This window comes from Salvelinus fontinalis, chromosome 9 (genome assembly GCF_029448725.1).
Source record: "Salvelinus fontinalis isolate EN_2023a chromosome 9, ASM2944872v1, whole genome shotgun sequence".
Taxonomy (NCBI): domain Eukaryota; kingdom Metazoa; phylum Chordata; class Actinopteri; order Salmoniformes; family Salmonidae; genus Salvelinus; species Salvelinus fontinalis.
The window spans coordinates 50,805,130-50,820,850 of record NC_074673.1 but is presented as its reverse complement, the minus strand read 5'-3'; the positions used below and the strand labels follow the sequence as shown (position 1 = coordinate 50,820,850).

General features: G+C 44.8%; 1 protein-coding gene across 10 annotated transcripts in view; it reads right to left on the bottom strand.

Annotated features, from left to right (window-relative positions):
• LOC129862804 (inositol hexakisphosphate and diphosphoinositol-pentakisphosphate kinase 1-like) overlaps window positions 1-15,484 on the bottom strand; it is a 67,082-nt gene extending 51,598 nt beyond the window's left edge. For 6 of the 10 annotated variants that reach the window (XM_055934789.1, XM_055934791.1, XM_055934794.1 and 3 more), the window contains exons 1-10: window positions 15,378-15,484; window positions 7,736-8,393; window positions 7,227-7,434; window positions 6,756-6,846; window positions 6,573-6,658; window positions 5,721-5,875; window positions 5,326-5,427; window positions 4,237-4,398; window positions 3,485-3,606; window positions 2,543-2,644 (exon numbers count right to left, since the gene is read on the bottom strand). In XM_055934789.1, coding sequence (XP_055790764.1) covers window positions 2,543-2,644; window positions 3,485-3,606; window positions 4,237-4,398; window positions 5,326-5,427; window positions 5,721-5,875; window positions 6,573-6,658; window positions 6,756-6,846; window positions 7,227-7,434; window positions 7,736-7,900 — 1,193 coding nt within the window. In that variant the 5' untranslated portion in view covers window positions 7,901-8,393; window positions 15,378-15,484. The remainder of the gene's footprint in view (window positions 1-2,542; window positions 2,645-3,484; window positions 3,607-4,236; window positions 4,399-5,325; window positions 5,428-5,720; window positions 5,876-6,572; window positions 6,659-6,755; window positions 6,847-7,226; window positions 7,435-7,735; window positions 8,394-15,377) is intronic. The other 4 variants (XM_055934798.1, XM_055934790.1, XM_055934792.1 and 1 more) reach the window with 1 other exon arrangement.
• Between the last annotated feature and the right edge of the window lie 237 nt (window positions 15,485-15,721).

Here is a 15,721-nt window from a genome sequence, read left to right as displayed (position 1 = left end):
AACATTACTTGTGTCATGCACAAAGTATTTGTCCTCACCGACTTGCCAAAACAATAGTTTGTTAACAAGAAATTTGTGGAGTGGTTGGAAAACGAGTTTTAAATGACTCCAACCTAAGTGTATGTACACTTCCGACTTCAACTGTGCCTGTATACACAAACTCAGCAAAAAAGAAACGTCCCTTTTTCAGGACCCTGTCTTTCGATAATTCGTAAAAATCCCCCAAAACTTCCCAAATCTTCATTGTAAAGGGTTTAAACACGGTACCCATGCTTGTTCAATGAACCATAAACAATTAATGAACATGCACCTGTGGAACGGTCGTTAAGACACTAACAGCTTACAGACGGTAGGCAATTAAGGTCACAATTATGAAAACTTAGGACACTAAAAGAGGCCTTTCTACTGACTCTGAAAAACACCAAAAGAAAGATGCCCAGGGTCCCTGCTCATCTGCGTGAACGTGCCTTAGGCATGCTTCAAGGAGGCATGAGGACTGCAGATGTGGCCAGGGAAAGAAATTGCAATGTCCGTACTGTGAGATGCCTAAGACAGCGCTACAGGGAGACAAGACGGACAGCTGATCGTCCTCGCAGTGGCAGACCACGTGTAACACCTGCACAGGATCGGTACATCCGAACATCACACCTGCGGGACAGGTACAGGATGGCAACAACAACTGCCCAAGTTACACCAGGAAAGCACAAACCCTCCATCAGTGCTCAGACTGTCCGCAATAGGCTGAGAGAGGCTAGACTGAGGGCTTGTAGGCCTGTTGTAGGGCAGGTGCTCACCAGACATCACCGGCAACAACGTCGCCTATGGGCACAAACCCACTGTCGCTGGACCAGACAGGACTGGCAAAAAGTGCTCTTCAGTGACGAGTCGCAGTTGTCTCACCAGGGGTGATGGTCGGAATCACGTTTATCATTGGAGGAATGAGCGTTACGCCGAGGCCTGTCCTCTGGAGTGGGATCGAGGTGGAGGGTCCGTCATGGTCTGGGGCTGTGTGTCACAGAATCATCAGACTGCCTGCAATGACAACAAGCTCAATCTCAACTCTGTGCGTTACAGGGAAGACATCCTCCTCCCTCATGTGGTACCCTTCCTGCAGGCTCATCCTGACATGACCCTCCAGCATGACAATGCCACCAGCCATACTGCTCGTTCTGTGAATGATTTCCTGCAAGACAGGAATGTCAGTGTTCTGCCATGGCCAGCGAAGAACACGGATCTCAATCCCATTGAGCATGTCTGCGACCTGTTGGATCGGAGGGTGAGGGCTAGGGCCATTCCCCCCAGAAATGTTCGGGAACTTGCAGGTGCCTTGGTGGAAGAGTGGGGTAACATCTCACAGCAAGAACTGGCAAATATGGTGCAGTCCATGAGGAGATGCACTGCAATACTCAATGCAGCTTGTGGTCACACCAGATACTGACTGCTACTTTTGATTTTGACCCCCCCTTTGTTCAGGGACACATTATTATTATTATTATTATTATTATGTTAGTCACATGTCTGTGGAACTTCTTCAGTTTATGTCTCAGTTGTTGAATCTTGTTATGTTCATACAAATATTTACACATGTTAAGTTTGATGAAAATAAACGCAGATGACAGTGAGAGAACGTTCATTTTTTTTGCTGAGTTTACATATACATACACGCACACACACACAGTATACATTTTTTATATCCGTGTCAATACTATCCATGAGTCTCAGTGGATAGACCATAAGGTTAACAATGGCATTATTTTCAAATAATTCCGAAACTCTTCCCACTATTTACTTTCAACTCTTCCCACTATTTACTTTCAACTCTTCCCACTATTTGAACACTTTTGTGGTTAATACATGATTCCATATGTGTTATTTCATAGTATAATATTAGGGAAGACATCAAAACTATGTAGAAAACAGTCAAAATAAAGAAAAACCATAGAATGAGTAGGTGTCCAAACTTTTGACTGGTACTGTATATTACATGCGATAAAGCCACACAGAGGGCCAGAGATAATTGCAGACACCTGTGATAATCTGAAGTACCCAAAAAGGCCACTAGAAGTCATGTTATAAAATTCCCCCAAAAACCTTGAAAGTTATCTCATGCTGGTAGTTTACTGGTAAACTTAGAAAGCTTCCAGTAATGTACCCTCCCTTTGCAACTCTAGGTGACATTACTGATTTGTTTATTGTATTCATCCTTTATTTAGTCAGGAGAAATCCTGATGAGGGTTTAAAAAAAACATATCCAAATGGATATGGAAAACAGTGTTACACCTGGTATGAAGCAGGGTCCTCTAGGAATACGTGACTCAAGACTGTGTTAGCCCAATGAGCTAAAGCCTAGGAGTTCGCTGCGGGAGCTAATACAAGTCTTCAAGTTTCAAGAGAGGTTAGCCATCACGTGAGTTTAGTTCACTAAACCACCTCTGTTAGACGACCTCTAGTAAAGATAAGCAGGAAGAGGAGAGAAGAGCAGGAATAGGAGGAGAAAGAAGCAGGAGGCGGAAAGGAGGAAGAAAATGAGAAGAGTACTCACATGGTTCCTGAGGTGGTGGGGACTATAGGTATGTCCTCGGCCTCCATGGGGATGGACCAGGGGATGTGGAACTGGGGGGCCAGCTCTCGCATCACCATGTTCCTGTGTGGGGGGGAAGACAACCAATGGAGTGAGCTAGAACAGTGTTTGAGTTCTGACAACCAATGGAGTGAGCTAGAACAGTGTTTGGGTTCTGACAACCAATGGAGTGAGCTAGAGCCGTGTTTGGGTTCTGACAACCAATGGAGTGAGCTAGAGCCGTGTTTGGGTTCTGACAACCAATGGAGTGAGCTAGAGCCGCGTTTGGGTTCTGACAACCAATGGAGTGAGCTAGAGCCGCGTTTGGGTTCTGACAACCAATGGAGTGAGCTAGAGCCGCGTTTGGGTTCTGACAACCAATGGAGTGAGCTAGAGCCGCGTTTGGGTTCTGACAACCAATGGAGTGAGCTAGAGCCGCGTTTGGGTTCTGACAACCAATGGAGTGAGCTAGAACAGTGTTTTTTTGTTCTGACAACCAATGGAGTGAGCTAGAGCCGTGTTTGGGTTCTGACAACCAATGGAGTGAGCTAGAGCCGCGTTTGGGTTCTGACAACCAATGGAGTGAGCTAGAGCCGCGTTTGGGTTCTGACAACCAATGGAGTGAGCTAGAGCCGCGTTTGGGTTCTGACAACCAATGGAGTGAGCTAGAGCCGCATTTGGGTTCTGACAACCAATGGAGTGAGCTAGAACAGTGTTTGGGTTCTGACAACCAATGGAGTGAGCTAGAGCAGTGTTTGGGTTCTGACAACCAATAGAGTGCGAGTTTGGATCCTGGCCAATTCAAGGAATGACATATGGCTTTAGATACCCAGCTGATCCTTGAGTGTCAAAGTGTAAATCAGGGGTTAAGCTGTAAGGAAGACCGATAGTTGACCCCTCAGCATGACAGCTAGCCACACCTACCCCAAGACCTTGGCACAGTCGTCATAGTACTTCATGGAGTTCTTCACAAAGCTGAAGCCATTGACGTCACAGACGAATGAGTGGCCATTCGCTCTCAAGAGGTCGAAGCCACACACCGTTTGCTGGGAGTGGAAGAATGCGTCAGTCAGCCATTCAAACTGAATGTAGCCAATCAAGTCAAGTGCTCCTTAAAGCTGCAATATCCAGAAAATCACGTGGCCATTTTCTTGTTGCAAAAATGTGAATAGTTTGTCTTATTTCAGTTTATGTGACAAAACAAGCAACGTATAGTGTAGAGAATCATTGTACCATCTAAACCATTGTGAAATATGTTTTCAATAAGCAAAAATATAGCATTTTCAGCTGTTTGAAGCTGGTGTACAAAACCAAAAGTAAAAAGATGCAACAGCATAGGAATAGCACACAGCACAGATCTACTGCTTAGACTGAGAATGACGTTCTATAACTCACATGTCTATGTGAATTTGGTCAGATCGCCCAAATATTTACATATTGCAGACCTTAGACGGCTCCTACATTCATCTTCTTTCATTCATCTGCACTGATCTGAAAATACATCAGTTGCTTTCACCTATCCAGCTCCTGCACAATCATTGCAGACGAAGGAAATAAGACGAGGTTGAGGAGAGGAAGTCTCTTCAGACTATTGGGATAGTTTAAGAAGTTAAGGCTTCAGGTTGATTTGGAGAGAAGACAAACACAGAGTGGTCTGATTGGTTGAAAAGCCTCACCTTGAAGGCCAGGCAGACCTTGCGGGCCACCAGTTTCTCCATGGCGGAGAGCATGACAGGGTAGCGGATCTCCTTCCCCTCACTGTCCCGCTCCACCTTACCGTCCAGGGCCGGGGACTTCCTTGCCTCAGCATGGGCATAGTCAGGACCCACTGTGTACACCTGATATGACATGTTATTATACACACAGTCAGGTCCCAGTGTTCACCTGATATCATATACATACTAGCGGTACTCCGCCCTTACGGGCAGTACATCATTGGATATGAATAATGTTTGATTTGCATCAAACACCTTTTTGGTCTCTGGATAAGCTATACCAGTATTCTCAACTCCTGAGCATTTAAATTCACATAGGCCTATTTCCCCTGAGATCATAACACGTGTTCTCTCTTTAAAAATTATGTTGGCCTACCATGAACCATGTTATCCATAAACAGTAGGGCTCCGGACTAACTTTCCCCCCTCGTGCCGCCAACACTTCCCCCCCTCGTGCCGCCAACACTTCCCCCCCCTCGTGCCGCCAACACTTCCCCCCCCCTCGTGCCGCCAACACTTTCCCCCCCCTCGTGCCGCCAACACTTTCCCCCCCCTCGTGCCGCCAACACTTTCCCCCCCCTCGTGCCGCCAACACTTTCCCCCCTTCGTGCCGCCAACACTTTCCCCCCTTCGTGCCGCCAACACTTTCCCCCCTTCGTGCCGCCAACACTTTCCCCCCTTCGTGCCGCCAACACTTTCCCCCCTTCGTGCCGCCAACACTTTCCCCCCTTCGTGCCGCCAACACTTTCCCCCCTCGTGCCGCCAACACTTTCCCCCCTCGTGCCGCTAACACTTTCCCCCCTCGTGCCGCTAACACTTTCCCCCCTCGTGCAGCTAACATTCCCCCCCTCGTGCCGCTAACATTTTCAGATGGTGGCACCAACCTATGATCACGGCCACGCAATAGAACAAAAATAAGAATCATGTTATGAAGTCATTCACACTGCTATTGCCATGGTATGATTCAAGAAATCATTTGTTACATCTAACAGGTCCAAGCAGGAGACGAGAAGACACAGCTCACACACCAGCATACACTTAAGATGGTACCTTGACATCAGTGCCGTCCGTTGGCATGAACTCCTCGTATATGTAGGAGCCAGTCTTCCTCACACAGCTCTCTGGGGAGTACACACTGCTGCGGCTCCCTATCTACAGGAGAGAGGGGATCATTCATATACTTATGAGAGCGCTTGATTCCACCTGAAAGATGGGTGGGGTTTGCACTTTTGGGACAAATCCATTAGTTTCATTCTGTCATGCAAGACCAATCAAGTGCAGCTAAAATATTTCAAATGAGGGCTAAAAGTTTGAGTACCGAGTGGGTATACTTGAGTATCAGACCTTTCTGTACGGCATGGCTCTTAAAGCTTCCTCCCCCTCCACTATCATTTGAACAGCATGACCCATTTGAAGACAACTGTACCTCCCTAGTCCCTCAGTACCTTTCTGAAGAGTCTCTGGCTGCCCCCTCCAGCTGAGGTGGGGTAGTAGATGTAGACATTGTGGTCCTCTGCGCACACGGGCTTCTCCACAAAGGGCTTGGGGAACACCTCCCCGTTCACCTCCACATGATCCTCCCCCTCTACCAGGTTACATTCTGGGAGGCAGACACACCACAGTCATTTAGAGACAGAGTTCAATCAGGGCCTAAAAAGCACACTTGAATGAATGCCCCATTCGAAATTGGACTATAAACCCTATTCATAGGCACAATTTAAATCTGAAAAGGATTGGGCAGGTGTTAATATGGTAATAGCCTTCATCTTCAATAGGCTAGGCCTACAACTATGCAACCCTTTAAAGCAGCGGTCACCAACCTTTTGTGAACCCGTCAATTCTGGTCTTCATTTTGACAGTTCGTTGCAAAAGTGCTATAGTGTGAATTTGACCATTGGAAAAAGAGCTACAGCGTAAATCTTCATTTTCAAGGTTATGATTGCACTTTTCTTCCCAACACAACACCGCAACAAATGTGAATTTCAAAAGATTTCCTTTGCGCACCACGGCAATAGACGTCAGGAACTCAGTGCCTTCCCACTGCGAGCTAACTATCCAGAACCGTATTTGTTCGCAATGCACATCGATTTCTTATTAGACTGTGCGAGTGGACTTTGATAAGGATCATTTAGTGAGGGTGTTGGGATCAGTTACAACCACATTTACACACAAAGGGTTTAAGTTTGTTTATTTTGTAATCCCGGGACCCAGAAGCAAAATGTGCGTCCACGCGAGCCAGCTGATCGATTTAACGGTAACAGTCTATCACAAGAGACTAGTTGTGTTGTAACACTTACCCTCAGGTCTGTCTGGGTCTCGGGTTAACACAGCGTAACGAGGAAGGTCAATCCCCTCCTCCTGCAAGATACGATACACCTCCCTCCTGAAGGGACATGAGACAAAACGTTTACGAAGGAACAAGTCAACAGACTTTGACAAAGTATGAGCAGGAAGTTGAGCGTGTGTGTTCACCATAATACCTGTCTTGTATGTAGTACTGCATATTCAGGTCATTGATGAGAAGTGGGTTTCTGAGGTTGGCGTACTCTACCGCTTTGTCCAATGGGAAACCTACAAAGCCACCCCCATACATGCATTCATATACACAAAACACAACCACATAAATAATACAGGATATGGAAGAAAATTCCTCAACCATTACATTGTCGTTCCATTGGTCTGTATACTGGTGTCCTAAACATATTTCCATTTCCTCATGTTTATTTTCCTTTTCTGACCCTTCTCCTAAGATATACCCAATTTAAACCAGGACAAGTCAGACTAAACATGAGCAAGATGGGAATGACTGTGTTCGGTATGAACAGATTGTATTCGTGTATACTTACTGTATATTGGCATGCATATACATTATACACGTTAATCTGTGCAATGTGCATGGGCACGCCAGTACCTGATGCACGTAGTCGTATGCGGTGGGTGCACATACGTACGTTCGTTTGTACCTTTGGAGTGGAAGGAGACGAGGCAGTCACACAGGGGCCATTTGTCCACTGGCTCGTTGAGGATGACCTCCTCGGGGAAGATGACCACGGTGATGTACTCAAACTTACACAGCCTTTCCATGATCTGGGTCATGGGCTTGGACTTGGACTTCTTCATCATGGAGCAGATGCCCACCACGATCTGCCTCTCTGGAGGCTGGGCGAACAGAGAGGAAGGGAAAGAGGTCACTCGCATCTTGCTGTTTGTAATGTGCTGTACATGATGTGATTACTTGTGCGAGGTGAAGCCTAAGCCAATTTTCCATCTTTCCTCTGTCCGGTCATCTCTTCTCACCTCCTTCTCAAAATGCATTGAAGGAGAAGGTCTGAGTAGAGTGACCTTGGATCTTTATCTCCAAAGCGGTTTGAGGAGGTGGTGAGGAAAGAGGACGCAAGGAATCAAGTAAATATCAATTGGGAAAGGGCCTCATTCTCTCCGTCTTCATGCACCCACTTACCGAATCGTAATCCTCATCCTCTTCTCTTCCCTGCCCCTCCTCTCCTTTTCGCATCTCTCCCTCATTCTTCATGCCGCCTTCCTCTGGGCCTTGATGACCTTCATAGGCAAACACAGACGTGGGATTCCCACTCTGGCCCCACCCCTCTCCTCCAGTCTCTGACATGACAGAGTGGGGACGTCACTCAAACATCTGCCACTCAAAGTTCCGGCGCATCTTTGCGTGCCAGTACACAGTAGGAGGGTTTGAGGTAATAAGAGGGAAGGCTTAGATCACCTTACTGACAACGGGGAGTAGGCACTGGTAATGCCTTTTTTAAATGCCCCTCAGGGGTTGATGAAGGTGTAATGGATTGGGGTAGGGTGAGGGGAAAGACTCAGGAGGGTCTGGGAGCACCAGGTTTACATAGAGGAAAGTGCTGAGGTAGTAATTCGAGGGGAGGGTTCATGGGTTAGGAAGCAAGCTCTAGGGTGTTGACTTGGGGTGAGGTAAGTAGTCAGGGGTGAGGTAGGTAGAGGACAGAGCCCGAGTTGGGGAAGGAGTAACCTCCCTGTGTCAGGAAAGCGGTCTCATTCTGAAAAGTGGCATCACTCTGGCCTGAGGAGGATGAGATGAGCGGTTCACAAAAGGTTCCTCCAGTCTCACCATCCGTCACCACCTACAGAGGACAACACAGAAAGGCAGAAGCAGATAATGGCACTACTATGGAACAGAACATGTAAAAGATAAACCCCGTAGAGACATGGCTCAGTGCTTGTTAGAACGTCAGCAGGGTGTCTAATAATGCTGCCTCATCTCTCTAGCCTCAATGTGTTTGGGCAATTCCACAGTAACGGAATTAGACTTTTCAGTTCGCTGCAGCTAGCGACTGGAACGAGCTGCAACAAACACTCAAACTGGTCAGTTTTATCTCAATCTCTTCATTCAAAGACTCAATCATGAACATTCTTACTGACAGTTGTGGCTGCTTTGCGTGATGTATTGTCTCCTCTACCTTCTTGTCCTTTGTGCTGTTGTCTCTGTGCCCAATAATGTTTGTACCCTCTTTTGTTTCCATGTTGTGCTGCTGCAATGCTGTGTTAGCATGGCAGCAACATATGACATGTTGTCTTAGGTCTCTCTTTATGTAGTATTGTCTCTCTTGGCATTTTGCCTTTTGGTAGGCCGTCATTGTAAATAAGAATTTGTTCTTAACTGACTTGCCTAGTTAAATAAATTAATAAAAAAATACACTGCCAAATTTTAAGAAATATCATAGTATTCACTGCAGAGTTTTTGCAGACTCCCTTGAAAAGGCTCAAGGTCACCTGCATCTTGTCAGAAATATTTCCTCCAATGACAGAATTCAACGGTTACAATTTCACAGTCCCATTTCGGCTAACCCCAAAAAATTCAACTCAGGTTATCAAACATTTTGGCTTGCATCTCGTAAATACCAGGGTAAAAAAATAAAAAACTGGACAGTGAGTATAAATTAAAACATAACCAAGAGGAGGACTTGTCCTCAGTCAGTAGCCTGCCAGAACTGGTTCCTGTCTCTTTTAGCAACGCTCTTCCCCGCCCACCAAACAAAACAGCTGACTTCCAGGGAAAATCTCCAAAAACAGCAGCCTAGCCCAGATCATATCACCGCTCACAGAAGCCTGCCAAGAGGCTCATATGGCACTTCCTGCACAAGGCCAAGACCGATAGGGCCTTGGTAGTTGGGAACAGATTCCAAAAATTGTCAGATCCCAGTCACACTCCCAGGACAGAAAACAACAAATTTCACGCTATACTATATCACGCTATAGAATGCTAGCACAGACAGCTCGTGTCCACATGTATATCAACTTTGTCATACAAAACGTGTGAACATGGGTAAGCCTGGTCCCCGGAATAGCCTGCCCTTTTCTCAGTGTGTTGAAAGGGGAAGAGGCATAAGAGGCGGGGGTGGCCGGTAGAGAGCGTATTGGGTGCAGAGGCCTACACTAGTAACGGCAAACAAACATAACTCCTCGCTCTCCTCGAAGGCGTTGACAGGCCACACTAAACCATGTGGAAGCCCATCTTGGCCACCCGAGGTCAGGGAAACACTCTGGGGAAATAAACAAACTCATAAATACATAGCTACAACAACAGTGTAAAGGCAGTCGACGCCGCCATGCTCCTAGACACACAGTAGTAAGGCTATTTGGCATTGAGTGACTGGGAAGATCGGACTACTGGGTCGAGGATGAAGAGATGAGTGAGTCCTAGCTACTGTAATGCTGGCTTCTTTGGTTTCCTTCAATAATTGATGGCTAACGTACGGACAAAAATCCATATCGCGACAATTGCCTGAAGCGATAACAATAAATATAAACTATACGTTTATAACATCAATGTGCACCACTGTTTTATTTATTCTTCTTTAAACTACTACTAGTTTAATGGTTCTAGCGGTCAATTTGGCCCATTAATAATCACCCATATTAGCAAACTTATTTAATTTCAAACTTTACATTTCTCTAGCATACTCTACTTATCGTGCTGAACAGATTGCCTGCGGTTTATCATCCCAGCTCTATGATGGTTGAACACCTAGTGTTGATGGCTGACTAGCAATGCCCTTAACTGGTCAAGTTTGTTAGGAGTTTGAGTGTTAAGTCCATTGTCTGTCTGTCTGCCCAACACTATCCTTGTTTCTCATCTCCAATCCTCTGTTCCTTCCTCTGCTTCAGTCATCCCTTTGCCTCACCATCAAATGTTTCTCAGATTCTTCATTCAAAAAAAAGGCACTGCTTCCTTTAACGCCTATGACTAACAAACCAAAAGGCCTGATTGAACACGTCCCCATCTCCCTCTGGCGTCGCCCAACCCACCATCTGACAGTGAGTCACTTCCGCCACCCAAATTTGGGGCGACCCCAATAAAGGCTTTTAACCTTTGAGACCGTATCCTGTAGAAAGTCAGGCCGCACAGTTTATGATAGGGGTGGAATCATTAGCTGAGCTCTCACAAAAAGGCACTATCACACTCACTGATAACAAGCCCAATGACACAGGAAATGTCTCTGCAAATAGGAGGAGCAATACACTGTCCATTTAGGGAATTTCCTTTTTTTACAGGGATTGAAGAAGACTGAAAAGACAGGCACGGTCAGAGTATTGTCATCCACCACTTGCCATTTACTTGTGAATTTTGAAGCCAGCATAGATGTGTTTACTATGAAAACATAAAGTATGCCATCATATGACTAGTGAGTCATATAGTCTAACAGTTACTATCAGTACACGGAGCCTGAAGAGACCGTCTGCGCAGGTGATCAGCTTGTTATCAGCGCTCCGGAGCCTCTCTCGCTAAATCATTAACAGTTAAGGATTATGTTCAATAGTTTGGAGTGGACTGAAGAACTACCAATCACAATCACATCCTCGGCCACCAATCACAAAAATAGCCAAAAAAAGTTCTCCATATCCCAACACTCCCTCACTCTGAAGAGACAGTACTGCAGAGGACAGACAAATACATAAAGCTTTGAGGAATGCATGACACATAATTACTGTACAAACAAAGATGTCCCCAGGGTCATTCAATCTCATTTCGGCAAGCCATGACCTCCAAAATCTCAGATTGTTCTGAAACCGTTTCTGTAGTTAGAAACATAAGATAAGGATTCCTGCAACATTAATTTGCTTGAATATAACTAGAAATTCAGCTAATTGATTGCACCCAAATAGGCCATTTACATTTATAGGATTCACATAAACATTCAATAAATATAGTACCCAACATCCGATTTGCACAAAAACCTCTTAATGATTAGGATGTGGAGGTTTCCAAATAAATGAATCAACTCCACCCACAGACCCCCCAAACCCCACCCCAAAAGCCAGTATACAGCATAAGTTCTCTGTTTGACAAGTATTATGAAGCTGCGACTTGGAGTATTGTTCATTCATATTATGTCATGTATTCTCAGTGAATTTGGTGATGTTTTTTCCCCCGTTATGAGAAATTAGCCATTGAAGTCGCTTGCATTTTCCCCATAACTTAAGTAAAAGTACCAGGTTTTTCCCACCAGATGCCGCTGTTCCTGCAACACATGAGCAAAAGCTAATGGTTTTCTACACAAAGTTGCAAAAAGAATGTTGCGATACATTTAGGGCTGACCCCAATTAGTCGACTGGTTGATTATTTGGTGGTTAGGCTGTTGGTCAACCGAAATTGTGTGTGTTACTGCTCGACTAAAACATACATACACTACCGAACAAAAGTTTTAGAACACCTACTCAAGGCAAAGGGTGGCTACTTTGAAGAATCTCAAAAATAAAATCTTATTTCATTTGTTTAACACTTTTTTGGTTACTACATGAGTCCATATATGTTATTTCATAGTTGAGGTCTTCTACAATGTAGAAAATAGTAAAAAATAAAGAAAAACCCTTGAGTGAGTAGGTGTTCTAAAACTTTTGACCGGTAGTGTACATACATATGTGCCCATCTCAGTGAACTAATCGATTGCAGAGGCCGAGACTAAAAAGCCAATTTATGCTTGATCCGAAATGTGGTCGGAGCCTCCATATGGAGGGTGTGACGCAATTGGGGAGCCTCCAGAGGCATGCAGAGGCAATATTGAGCTCTGTACCGCATCGCCCTGCGCCTCCCAAATTGTGTAACATGTGGAGGGCTCTGTATAGCGCTGCATTGACATGACTGGTTGACACTAGGTGTGGGGCAGAATATCCTGTATAAACACAAACTCACTTCCTTGACAACAGGTCTGCACTGCTCTGTGAAGCGCATGAAGTGAATAGCCTGACCTCTGCGCAGGCTTTATCACCGTAAATGCTGTATGGCGAATGCACCCAGATGCGCAATGGCCTTCGCTCTCCAGAATGCGCCCCCCCCCCCCCCAGCCAATTTGTGCATATTCATTGTTTCATAACTTCATTGTGCGAATTGTTTGAGTTCGATTGTTAGTGTACAGTGCATTCGGGAAAGTATTCCGACCCCTTCACTTTTTCTAAATTTTGTTACATTATAACCTTATTGTAAAATGGATTTGTAAAAAAATGTTTTTTATATATATATATATATATATATATATATATATATATATATATATATATATATATATATATATATATTTAAAACACATACAGACCTCAATCTACACACAACACCCCATAAAGTCAAAACAGGTTTTAGAAATTTTTGCTAATGTATTGAAAAAACCCCCACTGAAATATCATATTTATATAAGTATTCAGACCCTTTACTCAGTACTTTGTTGAACCACCTTTGGCAGTGATAACAGCTGAGTCCTCTTGGGTATGACGCTACAAGCTTGGCACACCTGTATTTGGGGAGTTTCTCCCATTCTTCTCTGCAGATCCTCTCAAGCTCTGTCAGGTTGGATGAGAAGCGTCGCTGCACGGCTATTTTCAGGTCTCTCCAGAGATGTTCGATTGGGTTCAGGTCCGGGCTCTGGCTAAGGCACTCAAGGACATTCAGAGACTTGTCCCGAAGCCACCCCTGCTTTGTCTTGGCTGTGTGCTTAGGGTCCTTGTCCTGTTGGTAGGTGAACCTTCACCCCAGTCTGAGGTTCTGAGCGCTCTGGAGCAGGTTTTCATCAAGGATCTCTCTGTACTTTGCTCTGTTCATCTTTCCCTCGATCCTGACTAGTCTCCCAGTCCCTGCCGCTGAAAAACATCCCCACAGCATGATGCTGCCACCCCCATGCTTCACCGTAGGGATGTTGCTAGGTTTCCTCCAGATGTGACACTTGGCAATCAGGCCAAAGAGTTCAATCTTGGTTTCATCAGACCAGAGAATCTTGTTTCTCATGGTCAGAGTCCTTTAGGTGCCTTTTGGCAAACTCCAAGCGGGCTGTCATGTGCCTTTTACTGAAGAGTGGCTCTGGTCTGGCCATTCTACCATAAACGCCTGATTGGTGGAGTGCTGCAGAGATGGTTGTCCTTCTGGAAGGTTCACCTATCTCCACAGAGGAACTCTGGAGCTTTGTCAGAGTGACCACCGGGTTCTTGGTCACCTCCCTGACAAAGGTCCTCCTCCCCCAATTATTATTATATATTTTTTTTGTACCTTTATTTAACTAGGCAAGTCAGTTAAGAATAAATTCTTATTTACAATGACGGCCTACGCCGGACCCATTGTGCACCGCGCTATGAGACTCCCAATCATGGCCGGATGTGATACAGCCTGGATTCAGAACAGGGTATGTAGTGACACCTCTAACACTGAGATGCAGTGCCTTAGACCGCTGCGCCACTCGGGAGCCCTAAAATAAGTAGCAGCGGCGGGATTGCTCAATTTGGCCTGGCGGCCAGCTCTAGGAAGAGTCTTGGTGGTTACAAACGTCTTCCATTTAAGAATGATGGAGGCTACTGTGTTTTTGGGGACCTTCAATGCTGCAGAAATCCTCTGACATGCACTGTCAACTGTAGGACCATATTTAAACAGGTGTGCCTTTCCAAATCATGTCCAATCAATTGAATTTACCACAGGTGGACTCTAATCAAGTTGTAGAAACATCTCAAGGACGATCAATGGAACCAGGATGCACCTGAGCTGTATTTCAAGTCTCATAGCATAGGGTCTGAATATTTAAGCAAATAAGGTATTTAATTGTTTGTTTGTTTTTATTATAAATTAGCAAACATTTCTTAAAACCTGTTTTTGCTTTGTCATTATGGAGTATTGTGTGTAGATTATTATTCCAGTCTTCCTGTTCTCATTGTCTGAGTGGACAAGCTATGCTTCACTTGTGAGAAACAAGTTTGTTTATTTCATTTACGAGTTTTGTCAATTCAGTCTGTCTTTTGTTTGGAGCGCTCCAGTCAATGTTGAGTAAGGACAGTTCTCTCCCTTTCGATAACCACTCAGTTTGAAACCAAAAAATGTCATGCTCTGATAGTGGAAACAACCGAAAATATTCCTACCTGATTACTTCTTATCGGTGTTTGACTTGGACTGAAATAGGTTCTGGTACTCATTTTGGGTGCTGGTACTGTTTACTTTTAGTCAAAGTTAGACATTTTGTAACAAATCTTAGTGGTTATTTTCAAGCTCCCTGCAACCCACTTACAAAAAAGACTGCAGTCAGAGTGCAGTGTAACTGCAGTATGGTGCAAATACTGCATCCAAAATAACACTTTTTTTTACTGCAGTAATTTTGCAGTATAACTGCAGTTCTGCAATCAAAATACCACAGTTGACAGTTTCAAAACGGCAATCTTTTTTGTAAGGGCCAGCCTGAGAGGAAGTGACCTACCTACATTATACAAAAGGAAAGTAAAGCAATTGTCGAACACTGAAACAGAAGTCAAAATAGCCACGAATGTTTGTTAACATTACATTTTTCGTTTGGAAAAACGCGTTGGAAGCTGTCTGTCACGAATGGTTCGTGTATGTTCCTGTCAAGAAAGTGTGCCGCTTTTCAATGAACTCTACCCTGTGTACACTGTAACAACCTCGCCTCAGTGCTGAACGTTAATTGTTTAGCGTGGCAATACATATTACAATGTAGACCACTGCAGCCTATACTTCGTTACAACGTAACTAAGTGCACTTTACATTACAGCCAACAGTCAGTACACCGCAATATCGATTTAGAATAGTGTAAGAAGTGTTACGGTCTTAAAATACAGTTACTTACTTATTGATAATTTGAGTTATTACCAACTGTCAAGTTCTTTGTCCCTTGATAGTTGTTTTGTTGTGCAACCGCGAAAGTTGATCTCGGCAATGGTTTTCTTCTTCTTCTTAAACTTGTATTGGCGGATCGCAACCGTGAGGTCTATACACCACCACCTACTGTACTGGCGTGTGATACCGGTCACGGCCTCCCTATCCATCAATTCCTCTTATCTAGCGCTGTTTACACCTACTGTTCCTGAGTATGAGTATATTAAACATCGTAGAAAAATTGCCCCCTCAACTAACCCTACACCCATTTCCACTACTTGGTCCTATCTGATCCTACACCAGGGGCGGCAGCCT